The sequence below is a fragment of the Chlamydotis macqueenii genome, chromosome 21 (genome assembly GCF_036417535.1).
Source record: "Chlamydotis macqueenii isolate bChlMac1 chromosome 21, bChlMac1.mat, whole genome shotgun sequence".
NCBI lineage: Eukaryota > Metazoa > Chordata > Aves > Otidiformes > Otididae > Chlamydotis > Chlamydotis macqueenii.
The window spans coordinates 1,138,645-1,154,017 of NC_141576.1; the positions used below are offsets into that span (position 1 = coordinate 1,138,645).

Genomic DNA, 15,373 nt, shown 5'->3' on the forward strand with positions numbered 1-15,373 from the left:
CCGGAGCCGGCGGCACGAGCAGCGGGAGCTTCGCCCCGGGGTCTCTCAGCGGCAGGGGTACTGGGGAGCCCCTGCTCCCCGCCTTCCCACGCCAAGGCACGAGCAGCAAGCCCGCGGATGGCAACGGGACCCATCCCTCCACAAGCCGAGCCAGGAGAGGCCGTAGACTCACCAGTACCCCACCTCCCGCTGAGGGGGCCACCCACGCCGCAGCAGGAGCATCGCCTCCTGCGGAGCACGGCACCCAGCGCCGAACGCAACCCCGCAGCACGGGGACGCGCCGGGCGCCTCACGAGGTTCTGCTCCACTCGCATCCTCCCCTGGGACACAACCACACGCGAAGCATGGTGTTCGACAGCAAGAAACTGCCCAATATGCAAGTTTTTCTTGTTCACTTTTTTTTTCCAGGAAAAAAAAAAAAAATCTTTACTCCATTTTATTCAGCTTTTACACAAGAAAGACGTTTGTCGGACTCAGCAGGAGTTAAGGAGAGCTCTGTCTGGCGAAGCAGAGCGACGCTCCGCAGCGCTGCTCCCGTACGGTCCCTGGGAGCACCCGGAACGCGCACCCGGCTGACAGAGGCATCCGCGCGCTCCCCTCCACGCCCGAGCAAGCGACGCTGACCTGGATACTCCCAGGCACAGCCTTTTTCTGCTGGGAGGATCTCTCGTTTTCCCTAATTGGCTATTTTTTTTCAAAGCGTAACAGCATTTATTTTGGGGAGGAACAAGGCGACGCAGGGAAAGAATGCAGAAGGAGAAAGGGAAGAGCCAGAAACAGATAACATACACCAAAATAGTTCAGCCTGGGGGAGGAAGGATTTCAAGGCTTCAAAAAAACCAAACCACCCAAACCACGTTGCTGGTGGGGTTTTTTTTAGAGCGGTGGCAGTGCCGCGGCGGGCAGCACGAAGAGCGTCCCCCGCGCGCCAGCGGTGCCACCGGCAACACCAACGCCCCGTCTCCACCCGCGAGGAGGCAGGAGCTCGGCTTCAGCGGGCGCACTGAACGCAGATTCACCTTCACAACACTCGTACCCACGCCAGCCGCGCATCAGGCTGGAGCTCAGCCTCTGCCTGCCGCCCTGACGCCATTACCAAAATGCCTTCTCGCGGGGAAGGCGAGGTGCCGGCCACCGCCCCGGTGCTCCGTGCACCCCAGGTCCCACCCCTCGCACCCAGACCAATTCCCTTCCCTGCCCTCCGCGGGCGAGCGGCGCGCACGGCGCACTTTTAACAACAGCCACCAAGCACGGCGAGGGACGACGCGCCCAGCCCAAACTCAGTGCTCACTAAATCCCAGCGGCCGCGTGGAAGCTTCCGAAAGGCAAAACACCCGTCCTCGGCGCACAGCAGTGGCAGCTCACAGGAAAAACAGATTTTTTTTTCCCCCTCTTCCCATTTCCCCCTGCTCGCTCGTGACCGTGATGTTCTCAGGCTGCAGCGACGGCAGCCCCGAGCTCAGAGGGGTTTGCTCCCGCGCGGGACCTGCCCGAGCATCGCTGCCCGCGGCACCAGCCGGCCCCGGGGGAGAACGCAACGCACGACCCCCAGCCTCACGTGGGTCACGCCAGGCGACACCCGAACGCAGGGGTGCCCCTCGCTCCCGGCACCACTCCCCATGCCAGACCCTCTCCTGACGGAGGGGGACACGGCAGGTGCCACCCACGGCTTGTACAGGGCAGCGCCCATCCCGCCCCAAGGACAGCACGGGTCACTCTCCCGCTTGCGTCTGACGCCGGCCAAGGAGCTGTCACCAAGGAGCATCCTCCCGGCCACCCGCGGGCTGGCACGTCCCCAAGGAGGCAGCTCTCGGGACGGGAGCAGCGAGGCCGGTTACCTCGGAGGAATTTTGCGCGGCATGCAATCTTTTGAGGGCTTTGCAACAACAGATAAGAGCAAGTGTCCTTCAGAATAAATAGCAGCGTGTAGGAGTTGCCGTTGTCTAGGCAACGCAGCGCGATGCGCTCGGCGTGGTGGCGGGGATGCGGCGGCGCGTGGCGGGGCTGGTGGCAGCCCGGGGCCCTGGGGTCTGCTGCGGGACCACCCTTCCCTTCCCCTGCCACCCCTCCTGCCCCCTGCCCCACCCCAGCACCCTGCCAAAGCGGGCGGCGAGAGACGCGTCCCAAGGGCAGCCCGGGGAGCGGGGACGTGTCCAGCCCCAAGGTCCCGCCGCCCTGCGCTCGCCCCAGACCAACGCTGTCCCACAAAAACCCGCTGCTCCCGGCCTGCCATCCCCGGGGAGTCCCCACGCCTCTGCCTCGCCGCTGCCAAAGCGGGCGGAGAGCATCCGCTCGCCTCTCGGGAGGCGCGAGCGGAACGTCACTGCGGTTCGCGGGCCGGGAAGTCACCTGAGCTCTGCTCAGATACCAAACGGCACAAACCCTCCTCGCCGGCCGGAGAGCAGAGGCCAGGAGAGCCTTCCCCCACCCACCCAAACGGGGGCTGTCCCAGGGAAGGGGGCGAATCACATCACACTCATCTGCCGGGGTACGCGGTGGGATGGAGGGATGCACTGGGCAGGGCTGTGATGACACCGCTTGCTGAACTCTCTGCAAATCAGGATTTTGAGTATTCAGGACTCCCTCCGCACAAAACTGGTTTTTTCCCCCGTTGGAAAGAGAGATGGGCTGCGCGTGGGCAATTCCCACATTATTTCTGTTCCCATCTTTGGGGTGAATGGGAGCGTTATCCCAAAATACTTCTCAAACTCAAGGAAAAATTCAACAGAACTCTGAAATTGGGTTGGAAAAAAGAAAGGAGCAGCAGAGATACTTGAGAAGATGAAATCCCTCCTCATCCGAAGCCCTTCCTCCCGCGAACCACAAATCCGCTCCCGCAGCTTAACGGATGGAGAGGCGGCCGCATTCTCCCACGGGAAGGGAAACTCCCACAAACATTCACCTGTGCCTGGCGAGAAGCAGGAGAGCGGATTTCAGGGAAACTGCTCAGGTAATTACAGGGATCACGCGCGCTCAGCGCCCCGGGGTTGCTGCGCTGAGCCCAGTCCGGCCAATCTCCGTTTTAACGGCGACGGAGTCGCGGGCATCGAAGGTGGTTCCGACGGAGCTGTCGCAGCCCTCCCACCACAGGCAGCCCGTTTCAGAATCCCCCCAGTATGAAAACCCCTTCTCAAATCCTTCAGATCGAAGAGGAGAGATTGGTTTCAAGGAGGCTGGAGGACGTGAGCTCGCCGCACTCTTCGCTGCTCAGGAAGAGGTGTTTCCATGCCGGGGCTGGCGCAGGGATGCTGCCCGGCTACCACAGCTCTTCCCACGGGCCCCGTGCGCCAAGGGCTCCTTCCCAACAGGAAAGCCGGGGCCACCAAATCCCTCCTGCCCCGACGAAGCTCCATGCACAGGCAGAAGCCCCCAGGCGTTTTGAGGAACACGCGCAGGCAACAGAAATGCGTTGGTAATTAGCCATCTCAGATTGCTGCAGAGCTGAAAACGCATGATCGTCCCTGTCGTGGGATCACCTACGAACGCGTGAAGCAGCAGCCCGGGAAACGCAGCCGCCAGCCCCCCTTGACCCGTGTCCCGGACATGGACCCAAACCCACTGCCCCCCCCCGGGCATCAGCCGGGCTCACGGTCCCAGGGCTCCTGCAACGCCGCTGCCACTGGAGCACATGCACGGGCCGTGCAGGCGTGGGAGCGTCGTTCGCATCACTGCGCGACGTTTCCGGATCGATCCGGAGCACTGAGGGCTGCTCAGCGCCTTTGAAACGATGGAGCTGCATGACTGGCAGAGCAGTACAGTTTGGAAGTCGGAGAGAAATCCATAGGGAAAACAAGGCACAAAGGATGAAAGCAGGCAGGACAAGTGGAGTAAAACCCCTCTTCTGCCACCCTCCCTGCACGTTATTTTGCATTTCTATCCACAGCGGCATGATGGGAGCGAGACCCCCGAGCCCAGGGCTGGCAGCACCCCGGTGCCACCTCCTCAGCTCGATGTCACCTCACCCTCGCCCAGGCTACGTCTCCCACCCGCTCTCCACCACGGCCTGGCAAGAGCCAGAGCTTCCAGAGAAGCGGCCGCATCGCTACAGCACCTGGGTTTGGGATTCACGCAAAGCCCAGCACCGCTCCGGGATGCTGCCTCGGAAATCAGCCACAGCCGTCCCCACGCGTGGGAAGCGGGAACATCCAGCATGGAGCAGGAGGGAAACGCCCCGGCCCCAGGGACCCTCGGAAGACGGCCAGCCCGGACACCACGGATTAATCCAGCAGCTGCAAAACCAGGAGACCCCAGAAATCCCCCAGTTGGGTAATCCATCCGAGCAATCAACTGGGATGTCCGAGCAATTAACGGGGATTGCGGCCACCGAGCGGCCCCGACTAACCGCGGAATGCAAGCCACCAGCAGCTGGCGAGCAGCGCACCTCCCCGCAGCCGCAACCGGCTCCCTGCAGCGCGCGTCCCGGGGCGGCAGCGGGCAGGGGCACCCGTTCGCGCCCCTTTCGTGAGGCCCTGGCTGGCTCCCCAGCGCCGGCCCCTCTCTCCCCGGACTGCGCAGCCGCTCCGCAGGCAGCGCTCGGTGCCGAACAGCCTGATTTTTGATGCAGAATTACACAAATGGAGCCGCTCTTCCATTGCACGCCTCCCGTTAGGTAATCTCTTGGTATTGCGCAGGGAACCAAGGTTATGTCCTTGTTGGCATGATTTACGCGCTCGGAGCGCTTCCCATCTCCAAACACCAAGCGAGACGGAGGCAAAAATATTCCAAGCGAGGGCCTGGAGCGCGAGTGGGAGCCGTGGCCAGAGGGACGGGGCGATGCTCCCTTGTCCCGGGCCAGACACGGCAGGAAGGCGGGTGCCGCGCTCTAGGAAACGCATCCCTGGCAGCGCGGCTGCGCGCCCTGCCAAGGCGCTGGGAGCACGGCAGCACGGTACGAGAGTACGCGCAGGGGCTCGCTAGCTTCATACGGAAAAAGAACAAGGCCACTGCCTCTCGGCGGGTGACTTTCACGCTGCAGCGAGAGGAAGAGAGGGCAAAGTTTTGGTGGTGGCGGCAGAGACTTGGCCTGCAACCGCGCGTCCTGGCTGCGGTGGGGACTGCAGCCCCGGCGCCCGCAGCAGCCGCTCTCACCGATGATCCCCGCAGTGCAGCGACTGTCCTTGTGACACTACCAGCCACTGCCATGGAAATGCAGCATCACCCCTTCGCTCCAGCCCAGACAGGACCCTCACCAGGGCTGGGAGACGACTTACACTGTGGGACCGGCGGGACACCCTGGGGACCAACCCGGCGGGGTGCCCACCGCATCCTGCCCCGCTCCCCGGGCTCTCTGAGCGATGCGCTCAGGGACGAGTCGCCCTGAAGCCAGACCCAACGGGAACTGGGAATCTACCATCCACCACGCCGTCTGCAGCCACGACTTCTTCTGAGATAATTACGAATTTGAGAAGATGTGACTGCCCAGCTCTGTAAAGCTGGGGCTGGGAATTAAGGCACAAGAGCTGACACACAGTAGCACCTCGGTAAATTAAATGTGCCAAGCCGCTACCTATCTTTATTACAGACCTGAGCTTCAGGATTACCTGCTAATAAAAGTGATATTTAAAGCAAAGTCCTAAGTTCCTCCACTCTCTCCCTTCTCCCCACAAGTAATTAAACCGACACCGCTTCCCGCGGCGGAGGGGACGGGATTTATCGTGGAGGGAAATCAGCCGAGGGTGGAATCGGCCGAGTCCTCCCCACCACGCCTCCACGCCCAGGCAGACGGCGCCCGGGAACACGGGGCAGAAACGGGGCGGCCGGGGCTGGCTGAGCTCAGGACAGAGGCAGCCGAATCCGACCCCACCTGCGCTGGAGCACCGCATCCCACGGAGGAGAGCGGGGCGGGAGGGCGGCCGCGCAGGGCTGGCAAAGCGGGGACCTCTGTCTTGAGCTTAGCCAGCTGCGAATAAACAATTTTAACATCTGAATAGCCGCGAGTGCGGAAGGCGTAATTAATACCCAGCGGCACCGCCAATGTGCTGATGCGGTAGGCGCAGGGCCTGCCAAGGCTGGCGGAGAGCAGATCTGGCGCAGCGGCGGCCGCTCGCGCCTTCGCGTCCCGTCCTTCGCTGGAGGCAGAGGAAGGGCAAAGCCCCAGGCACGTGGCCGGGGGCTGCTGCTGGAGCCCTCCGGCACGGGACCCCTCCGGCACGTCCTGCATCCCACAGCACGGGCTTGCAGAGCGGCACGGGAAAGGGGAAAAAAGGAGAAAACTGAGAAAACGGCCACACGTGGTATTGCTGCAAGGGCAAGAGCAGGTCTGCGCCACGGCAGCCACGTGCCTGGTCGCTGCCAAAGCCGAGCCAAACTTCAGCCCTGGGTTTCGAGTTCATTTCCCATTTTTCAACGTTTAAACGGGTGCCGACAAGCCTGCGGGGTGCTCGCTTGGCCTGAGGACGAGTCCGGGAGCTCAGCTATCGCAGCGAGCTGGTGAACATTGCCCAGGATTGCCAGCCTAGCTCGACTTGCTCGGAAAAGGGCGCAACATCTGCTGCAGAGCGCTTTCCCCAGTCTCGCGGGATTATTTCAGACAGGATTTGAAAAGCACTGGGGGCAGGAGGCCCAGAAGTCACCACGTGCCTTCAGACAGAGAAACGTCTTCAGCGAATTTCCGTGCAAAACCGGCACTGGGTGATTCACGAGGAGCTCCGCGCACGGTCTAGCTCCCCCAGTACGGCTCAGCGGGCTGCGGCTTCATCTGCCAGACGCCACGAGCTGCGCTGCCTCTCCGTATGCTGTGGGCAGAGACGGGGTCATGCCACCTCCTGCCCCGGCCGGGCGACCAACCACCCCCAGCTCTTGCCCCTGCATCCCTGGGTACCGCTAGAGCATCCCTCGCAACGGGCACAGCACGGCCACCGCTTCCCCCGCCGCCGCTCTCCAGCGCCGGGCCAAGGCAGCCGGCAAACACTGCGCGCATTTAGCGCGGCGGGGCCGGACAGTGGGGCGTTTCATCAAACCGTCGGAAATCACACTCGGCTTTTGTCCCGCCGGATAAAGGGGCTTTGTAAGCGCTGGCTTCCCAGCCCAAACCTGCACCTGTCGCCGACTTGTTTCGCTCGTCCCCCCCGAATTTTGCACCAGCGCCGGGGAGCAGGCAGCAGCAAGGGCTTCAGCTCAGACACAACTTGCCGGGAAGTTTCTCTTCCATTTCCAAATCCACTAAAAATCTTGTCGAAGAGTCACAGCCTCGAGCTCCATTGTTGGGGATGTTAAAAAAAAAATCCCATAAACCTGAGGAAATTAAGGGTGATTTCAAGAGCCAGTGGCTACTTCAACCCAGCCCTCTGCCTCTGAGGGGACTGATGGGGAGGAAGACCATGGTGCAAGCTACTGCTTACACCGTCCTTCAACACCGCCGCCTTGCTGGTAAATAACCCGAGCGCTTATCTTATTTTCTCAATTAATGTGCCCAAGCGTGTCATTACAACTTACGCAGGAAATGCTTTGATCTAAAAAAATAAGTTATCTCGGTACGTACAAAGTAGCAGCTAAATGAGTACAACAAAATAATTAAAATAGGCATTGTTGTAACACAACACGGCTTCGTCGGAGCCCACCGCTCTGCCCACCAAGCTGTCTGCATCAATGGGAAAACTACCGCTGTGGAAAATACCCAAGGAGAAGATATCTTTCCAATGGGATTTGGAAGATGGCCCAGCCATCCCCGTCCCATGGTGATGTCCGCACGGGGCCGTGCGGACCCCTGGGAAATCTGAGCGACTCAGGACTTAACTCCGGCACTGTGGAAGAGCTGCTCCCGATTCCCGCCAGAGTATCCCAGAGCCCAGCCGGCTCTCTCCCGGGAAGCCCCCGGCAGCCCAGGGATGCGCAGCCAACCTGGAAACCTCTGCAGCCGTACACCGGCACGAACGCAGGGAAGCACAGAGAATTTCAAAAGACCCAGTAACTCTTACAGAAATGGAGAGGGTGAGAGAAATAAAGGCTCTAAAAGCAGAGAGAGAGACAGATGGCTTTTATGGAGCAAGAAATACAATTAAAAAAAAAAAAAAAAAAGAATAGTGGCAGCAGAGCACTCTCTGAAGGTGTGGAACATCAATAGGGACGCCTGGAGCAGCAAAGCCAGGAGAGCTGGGGCGCGAGGGAGGGGAGCGCAGCACAGGGCATCGCCCGGCCGAGGCCCCAGCCCCGCGGTCCCCTCCCGAGCCAGGCACTGGGGCCGTGTCCAGCCCTGCCGCGGGGCCATCCCGCTGCTGGAGAGGGCTCATGGCGTGACACATCTAATGGAAAAAAAGAGAACGGGCCAAAAAGGTGGAGAAAAAGCCAAACCAAAATAGAAAGCGAAGGCAGGGAGAAAGAAATCCAGGGCAGAGACTCTGATCCTTTCATGCACAGGTTTAAATCCCCTTTTAGCGCCGAACAATTTCTTTTCCATGGAAAAGAGCTGTTCTCCCTGCCACAGCCGCCTCCCCGCGCGTACAGCCCAGCAGCGACGCCGCGGGATGAAGGTGAGCGTGAGTCACCAGAGGCACGCCGAGCACTGGAAACGCCGCGCCGTTCAGGGGCACGCGCCCCCCGAGCCCACCCGCCAGCGCGACACATAGCCCTGCGCCTCGCACCTCATTAAAAAACCAAATCCCCGTGCGGGAGCGATTAAACTTTTCCAAGCGTTATCTCCAAAGGAGAGACGGAGGTCCCTGCCAGGCAGATCGGCGGCGGCAGGAGACCGCCCGCATCCCCCGCTGCTTTTCACAAACCTCTGCAGTTTATTGCGCCTCCCGCGGTACCTTGGCTTCCGGCAAATGCCCCCGCGCCGGGTCCGCGCGCCAGCGGCCTGCCAAGGACGAAAGGGAAGAACGTGGAATCACATCCCTTCCCACCGGGCGCCGGAGCAGAATATCCCCAAGGAGCTGCCCATCAGAAACGTTTCCATCCTTATCCATCAAAATCAGCAAAATGGATTTTGCCAGAGAACACGTCACTGCGATGGGAACCCAAAACAAGTCCTGACCATTTCACCTGGGAGGACGCTACAGGAGCGGAGCGCCTCTCACAACGCCAAGAAACAAGAAGATGAATAACTCATCCTCATCCTTCCCAGAGAAAACTTCATAAAAGAAACTACGGAAGGCAACTACTTGTAGAAAATGAGTTTATTATTCCCGGCAGCTCTTTTTAAAATAACGCCTGCCAACACCCAAAATGGCAACGCTTTCTGCGCATAACGCCCAGCGCTGCGGGCTGAGCCGAGCTTTGGCTTCCGCATGCAGAGGCAAAGCCCGACCGCGCTCCCGGCGGGAACGGCGGCCACGTGGCTGGGCTCCCGGCATTAATCACCCACGTTTCGGTGGGTACTTAAGTGGATGTCCTAATCCATGTCAATTAACTGTCGCTTCATTACGCGAGTCCTGCAGACGAGGCAGAGATGCTATCGCTGGCACGGGGCGCAGGGCTGGGGTCACGCGCGGCAATTAGAGGAACGCGTCCCTGAGGAACGCGGCGCGTGCGGTGCGGACTGCTCACCGGGCAGGCGAATCCCACGGGGGAGAACCTGCGCTCCCTGCCACGACCTTGCCTCGTCTTCAACCTGGACGACACCCAGACAAGTGGCAATGTCAATTAGCGCCGTTTGCTCTTAACGGAGCCCCAAATGCAGTCTGCTGCGTGATGCGCCCTCGGGCCTCCCACGCCAGCTGCAGACACTTGATGCGGTTACGCGGCCACATCCCCTGTCTGCAGGGCCACAAACGACGGCTGGAGCGCGTCGCGCAGGGAGAGTCTCCCAAGCATCCCGGGATGCTGCGGAAAGGCAGGCACGGCCAAAGGCGCTTCCGGACGGCAGCGACCCATCCCTGCGAGGTCGTAGCTGAACTCCACGAAACCGTGCTCCTGCCCCTCCTCACTCCCAACCGTTGTCTTCGCTAGGGACTGGCGTGTTCCCCTCGTTACCAACTCCAGCCAGGGCTCCCCGCAGCGCCAGGGAACGGCTTCTGCTCCCACAGCACCGGGCGGGACTGGGCAGGTCGGACGCTGCTGGACCCTACCAGCAGCATGGCTCACCGGGACGCACCGGCAGCACGGACACAGCGCCGCTGGGGATGCAACAATGCTTCCAGAAAAGCAGAGCTGCTGAGAAAGACCTTCAGAGCAAATTTAAACAAAACCCGTTGCATGTTAAAGCATATCTCCCACCTACACACCATTTCCAAGTCACAATGAGACATTTTGTAGATCAGAGTTGAAAATGAATACTTTATGAATGATGAGCTGCTTTTTTTTTTTTTTTTTGGAATTCTATTTAAATTCTCCAGGACAGCCAGGCTGGGGAAGCCTCTCCTGCTGAATTTTGGCATGGGGCTGTCCCAAAGGCGGTCAGCGGTCTCAGACACAAAACCAGAGCCGTGAGTCCCCACCGGCGCTTCAGCCTCCTGCCCCGAGGCACTCGGGGGGCTGACTCCGTCCCTGCTCATTTCCACGCAACTGCCCATCCACCTCCAGCCAGGTCGGATTTCTTTTCCTTTCATCGCTGTTGCTTGGTCCCAGAGAGGCTCAGTCGCTCGGCACTGACGGGAGGACGCATCCTCCCGCAGTGGGGTTACCGCCGCGGGTCTCCATCTTGCTCCATGAGCGCTCCGCTGCAGCATCGCCTTGGCCCCGACACCCACGCCACTTCACCTCCAGCCGGGGCAACCCGCGCAAGAAGCGCGGGCGAGAAACGACGCCTGCCCAGAAACGCCCATCGGTCCCCGCGCGGCGCCTGGCAAAGGCGCCCAACGCCGCGCGGGAAGGGGGCGTCGGCGCAGCTTCCGCTCGCAGAGCCGCCGAGGCCAGGGGAAGGAACTGATAAACCCGGGAAGCAGCAGCAATCCCGCGGCAGGCAAAACCTCATTTCAGGAGGAATCCTCAGAAACCCAAATTAATGTTGAAGGATGAAGGCAGGTAAACCTCCCACAGTTAAGTTCAGACCGCAGAGACTCAGTTTAAATCTCCCAGCAGTTCTGACTTAATCGATGCATTTCAAAGTGAAATTAGATGAAGTACATCTCCATCACAGGAAATTATGTAAGCCATCAAAGTCTGTAGGTGCAGGTCCCGGTAAGAAGAGCCAGAGGAAATATTCATTTCAATTCAAATTCCGTTTTTAAGGAGGCAGCTCAGTCCAGAGTTTTACGTTATTCCAGTAGCAAAAAAAAAAAACAAAACCACTGATGAAAACCGTGCACCCAAGGCGAAGAAGGGCCCAAGCAGCAGCTTTGGGAGCATCCAGGCAGCCACCGGGACCCCGAGCTTGGTCGGGAGCCCCCTCCCAGGGTACCGTCCAGCGTGGGAGGGAGGAAGGAAAAATCCTTTGTTTTACACAAGGGGGTGAAAGCCCTGACGAGGCCACTCCATCCTCCTCGCTGATCCCGCCCAACGCGCTTGGCTCCCAGGAGCTGCCCTGCTAGAAGAGTTTTGGCCTCAAACCCAAACTCCGTTGAGCTGGAATTGCCATAACACACTTCGTCACCACCAGCCCCTAACGAGAACAACGCGCACCGCGACCTGGCGCGGAGCGGCTCCCGCTCCTCCGGCTCAGCATATTGATTCCCATAATCTTGCCTCCCAGTCCTTCTCCCGTTAGCTATATTTAAAGGCTTAAGCACGCATACATTTCCATAACGAACCTCAGACCTGTCGGAAGTCATCTGGATTATTCCCACCCTACGGAGCTGCTGCGCGAAGCCGCTCCCGGAGCTCACCGCTGTATACGTACATACATACATACAGAGACAAACGCAAACGAGCCGTGCGGGGAGAGCTCGCGGGCCAGACTTGGTGAGGAAAGGCAGGAACCGGGCTGCCGGGCCACCTGGAGAGCCGGTCTCTGCCTCGCCGCGTTCCCCTCCACAGCCTGGGCTCTGAAGGGGAATTAGCAACCCCGCATTCTCAGCGGAAGATTGAAAAATCAGACTCGAGCTGCCGCGCTCGACGCCTGGAGCAGAGGGGCCGGCAAGCTCACACGTCCCAGGGGTCGACGGCCGGCGACGTGGGGCAGCCCCCACAGCGAGCGGCAGCTCCCGTGCGCCGCCCCGCCAGAGACACCGCGCGGGCAGCGCGGCGGCAGCGTTATTACAACAATTATTCATGCTCTGGGGATGAGGCTGCTAAAGACCAGCGCCGCTCCCTCCGCCTCATCTGTGAAATTGCTGCCAGTTAGGAGGTACGAACCGCCGCATAAAAGCGCAGTTTATTCAAGCATTATTGTGGCTGTTAAGTATCATAGCCGGTGACACGAGATGAATTTCCGTGGCAATCAATTCACCCGGGAGCAGCCAGCTCAGCCCCGCGTGGATGCGGGATGAGTAAGGGCTCCTCGGTGGAGGCCATTAACTCCCACCGCTCGCCACTCTCATTACTTCCCAGACTGCAAGCCTTGCATCTTTGACGAGCGGCTGAATCCACATCTGACAGCGTGAACCTGATGAGCGAAATTCACAGAAAACGTTTGCTTTGGCAGCAACGGCGAGGCCCATAAAGTTTCCTCGGCACCAGCGCGCAGGGATGTATGCTTTTAATGAGCTGGTTTATACCATCAGGGCGAAATCGCAAACAGTGGTTTTACTCATACAGCAAACCACTCCGGAGCTAAATGCTGTAAAAATCGTGGTGTATTGTTTAAAACGTTGTGTCTGTAGCCGTGGAAGGGAAGTCCTCAGCCAGAGCTAGAAGCCCTCACGGGCACGCACTGGCACCCTACACATGCGCGTGTCCGTCGGTGCCCCCTCAGCAGGTGACGGAGCAGCAGCCGTCCCCCCCAGAGAACAGGCCTTTGCCCCGCAGTGCCCGCACCCAGCGATGGGCAGAGCGGCTCCGGAGCATCCCCAGGAACTCGCAGGGGCCACGCCGCACGGCCAGCCCCGCGCCCCGCAGCCCCCAGAGCCGGGGGAGCGGCGAGCCCCCCTGCACCAAAGCAAGGGCAGAGCAACTCCCAGCGAGACGGGTTTGCGGGTCCTGCCCTCCTCGGCTTGAGAGCAAGGCTCACCTGCAAGGTCAGGCAGCCGCGGGCGAGAGGAATCCGACTGGAAAGGAGCAGCAAGGCACCAGCTCCCTGCACCAGGCAGCCGCTCCGGGCAGAGACTGCGCAGGGTGAAACGGGCGCTGGAAAGGTCTACTGCTTCTCTCGGAGCTATTTTTCTAGCAGTCTTCAAGAAAATGAGGGGAAATGACATGGGAAATGTCAGAAACAAAGCCAGAAGCAATTAGAGTTAGAGAGAAGCGAGAGCAGCAGGCAAGGTTAGCAGTGAAGTTCTCTTAAATAAAAAATAAAACGTGGAGGGACTGGAAGCTGAGGAGGTGGTACAGAGGACAGGCTGGCGCCGAGGATCCAGGATACACAGCACAGAAATTCACAAGGCGCATCGAGGAGAGAAGCGGCCGCAAGGCTCCTGCTTTCATTGCTAAACTCTTCGCAAAAATAAAAAAGCAGAGGGCGTCCTCCGTTTCCAGGATTACAGCCTTCTGCTGGCTCCAGCCCCGGGAAGCAGCCCTCCAGCTCCACCGGGCTTTTCGTCCGCCACAGGACAAATCCAAACGCCAGGCACCCCAAAAAACATCCCCGGTGCTCTCCCTTAGCAATTCCTAAGGTCACTACATCACCACCGGCTCCCCGGAGGCTCCGTCCTTCCCGCCGTGCAGCAGCGCGTCCTCGGCGGATGGACGGACAGAAGGACGTCTGGGCGGCAGCGGGAAGGTGCTCGCGTGCCCGGACCCTCAGGGTGTATCAGCCAAGGGGCTTTGGGAGCTCGCTCGCCATGTGCCTCTGGAACACACCGCACGGCACAGGCGAGTGTGAAACAAAAGCCGAGGGCCTCCCACAGCTCCTCAGCGCGGACAAAACCTCCAGTGGAGTTTTGCCCTCCAGGACTCCAGCCAAAGCTCGGGTGGAGGGACAAAGCTGTCAGCGACCCCGAACGGTGATGGACAAAGGCCTCTCGCATCACCCGCGTCCCGCCTGCGGCGTCCAGGGGGGGCCCTGCCCGCCTCGCCGCCCGCGCCCCCGAAGCAGCAGCCATGTTCTGCCAGAGCGGGGAGCGGAGTGGGCGGAGGGGCTCCCCTTGTCACTGCGTGGGGTAGGGCTGGGCGGTGGGGCCATCGCTCACCCCGCAGCCGCTCGGCCGCCGAGTCCCGCTCCCCGGAGAGTGGCCGCGGGGCGAGGCCGCCCGTTGGGGACCCCTGGCCTCGAGACCCCCCTCCGCAGCAGAGGGCTCCCCAGCCACCGTCCTGCTGGGCAGAGGGGAGCCTGGGGCAGGGTTTGACCCCTGAGCCACCTGCCAGCTCCAACCCAGGACTTTTTAAATGGAAAATTGGGCTAAGGGGAGCGGGGGGGAACGGCAGGTGCACCATCCAGCCCGGTTTCCCTGCCATCTCCCCGTCGGGCAGGGTGCTGCTCCCAGCCTGTGTCACCCGGCCGGGCTCCGGGCGCCCCGCGCTCCCCGGGCGCGGCCCCGCGGAAACAGCGCGGATTTGGGCTGGAATGGGCTCCGCCGCCGAAACGAAAGCGCGTTACATAACGCCTCGCCTCCGTCTCCTCCGCTTTGCGATTCCCCATTAAATCTCCCAAACACATCCACCCCCCCCCACCCCGCAACTCCGCAACCCCTGGCCCCTTCCCTCCCCCGACGGGACGGGGCGGCGCGGGGGGGGGTGGGGGGGAGCCCTTCCCGGCAGCGAGCGGGGAGGCGCGGGGGGGACCCGGCTCCCAGCTCACCCCCCCCGGGCAGAGCTGGGACACACACACACCCCCCCCACACGGGACCCCCGCCAGCTCGCCCGGACCCGGGACCAGCCGCGTCTGCCGCCCCCCCCCCCCCCCGTCCTAAGTTCGCTACCGGAGTCCGGAGGCGAGGAGCGCGGCCGGCGCTGGCTCCGCGGGGCTCCGCGCCCCGGCCCTACCTGCGTCCCGGGAGCCGTCGCATCCACATCCTCGCGTCTCCCGGCCCGGCCCGGCTCGGCCCGGCGGGGCCGCGCCGCCTCAGCGCCTCATCCGGCCGCGCCGCCCCGCGCCCGCGGCGGGGCTCAGCGGCGGGGCGGGCATCGCCCGGGGTGGCGGGGGGAGGCGGGCGCCGGAGCCCACGGAGCCCACGACCGCCCCCGGCCCCTCAGCGGCGGCGGGGCAGCTGCGCGGCGGCGGGGCAGCTGCGCGCCCGCGGAGGCTGCGCGCCCCACGCGCGGCGGGCTCAGCTGGGCTGGGCTCTGCGCGCCCGCGCCTGTGCGCGCACCCGCGGAGCGGGGGGCGGAGGGGCGGGGGGGGGGGAGGTGGGTAAGTTGCGCGGGGCGGGGGCGGGGGCGGAGCGCGGCCCCTCCGCGGGCGCGGCGGGGAGGGGAGGGGGCGGGCCCGGGTCGCTGCGTTTGGCCAGCCGCTCCCCCCGCCCGC

General features: G+C 61.8%; 1 protein-coding gene across 1 annotated transcript in view; it reads right to left on the minus strand.

Moving 5' to 3' along the window:
- Positions 1-15,004, minus strand: part of AJAP1 (adherens junctions associated protein 1) — a 39,327-nt gene extending 24,323 nt beyond the window's left edge. The window contains exon 1 of the mRNA XM_086764715.1: positions 14,893-15,004. Within this exon, the coding sequence (XP_086620841.1) occupies positions 14,893-14,921 (29 nt within the window). The 5' untranslated portion in view covers positions 14,922-15,004. The remainder of the gene's footprint in view (positions 1-14,892) is intronic.
- Between the last annotated feature and the right edge of the window lie 369 nt (positions 15,005-15,373).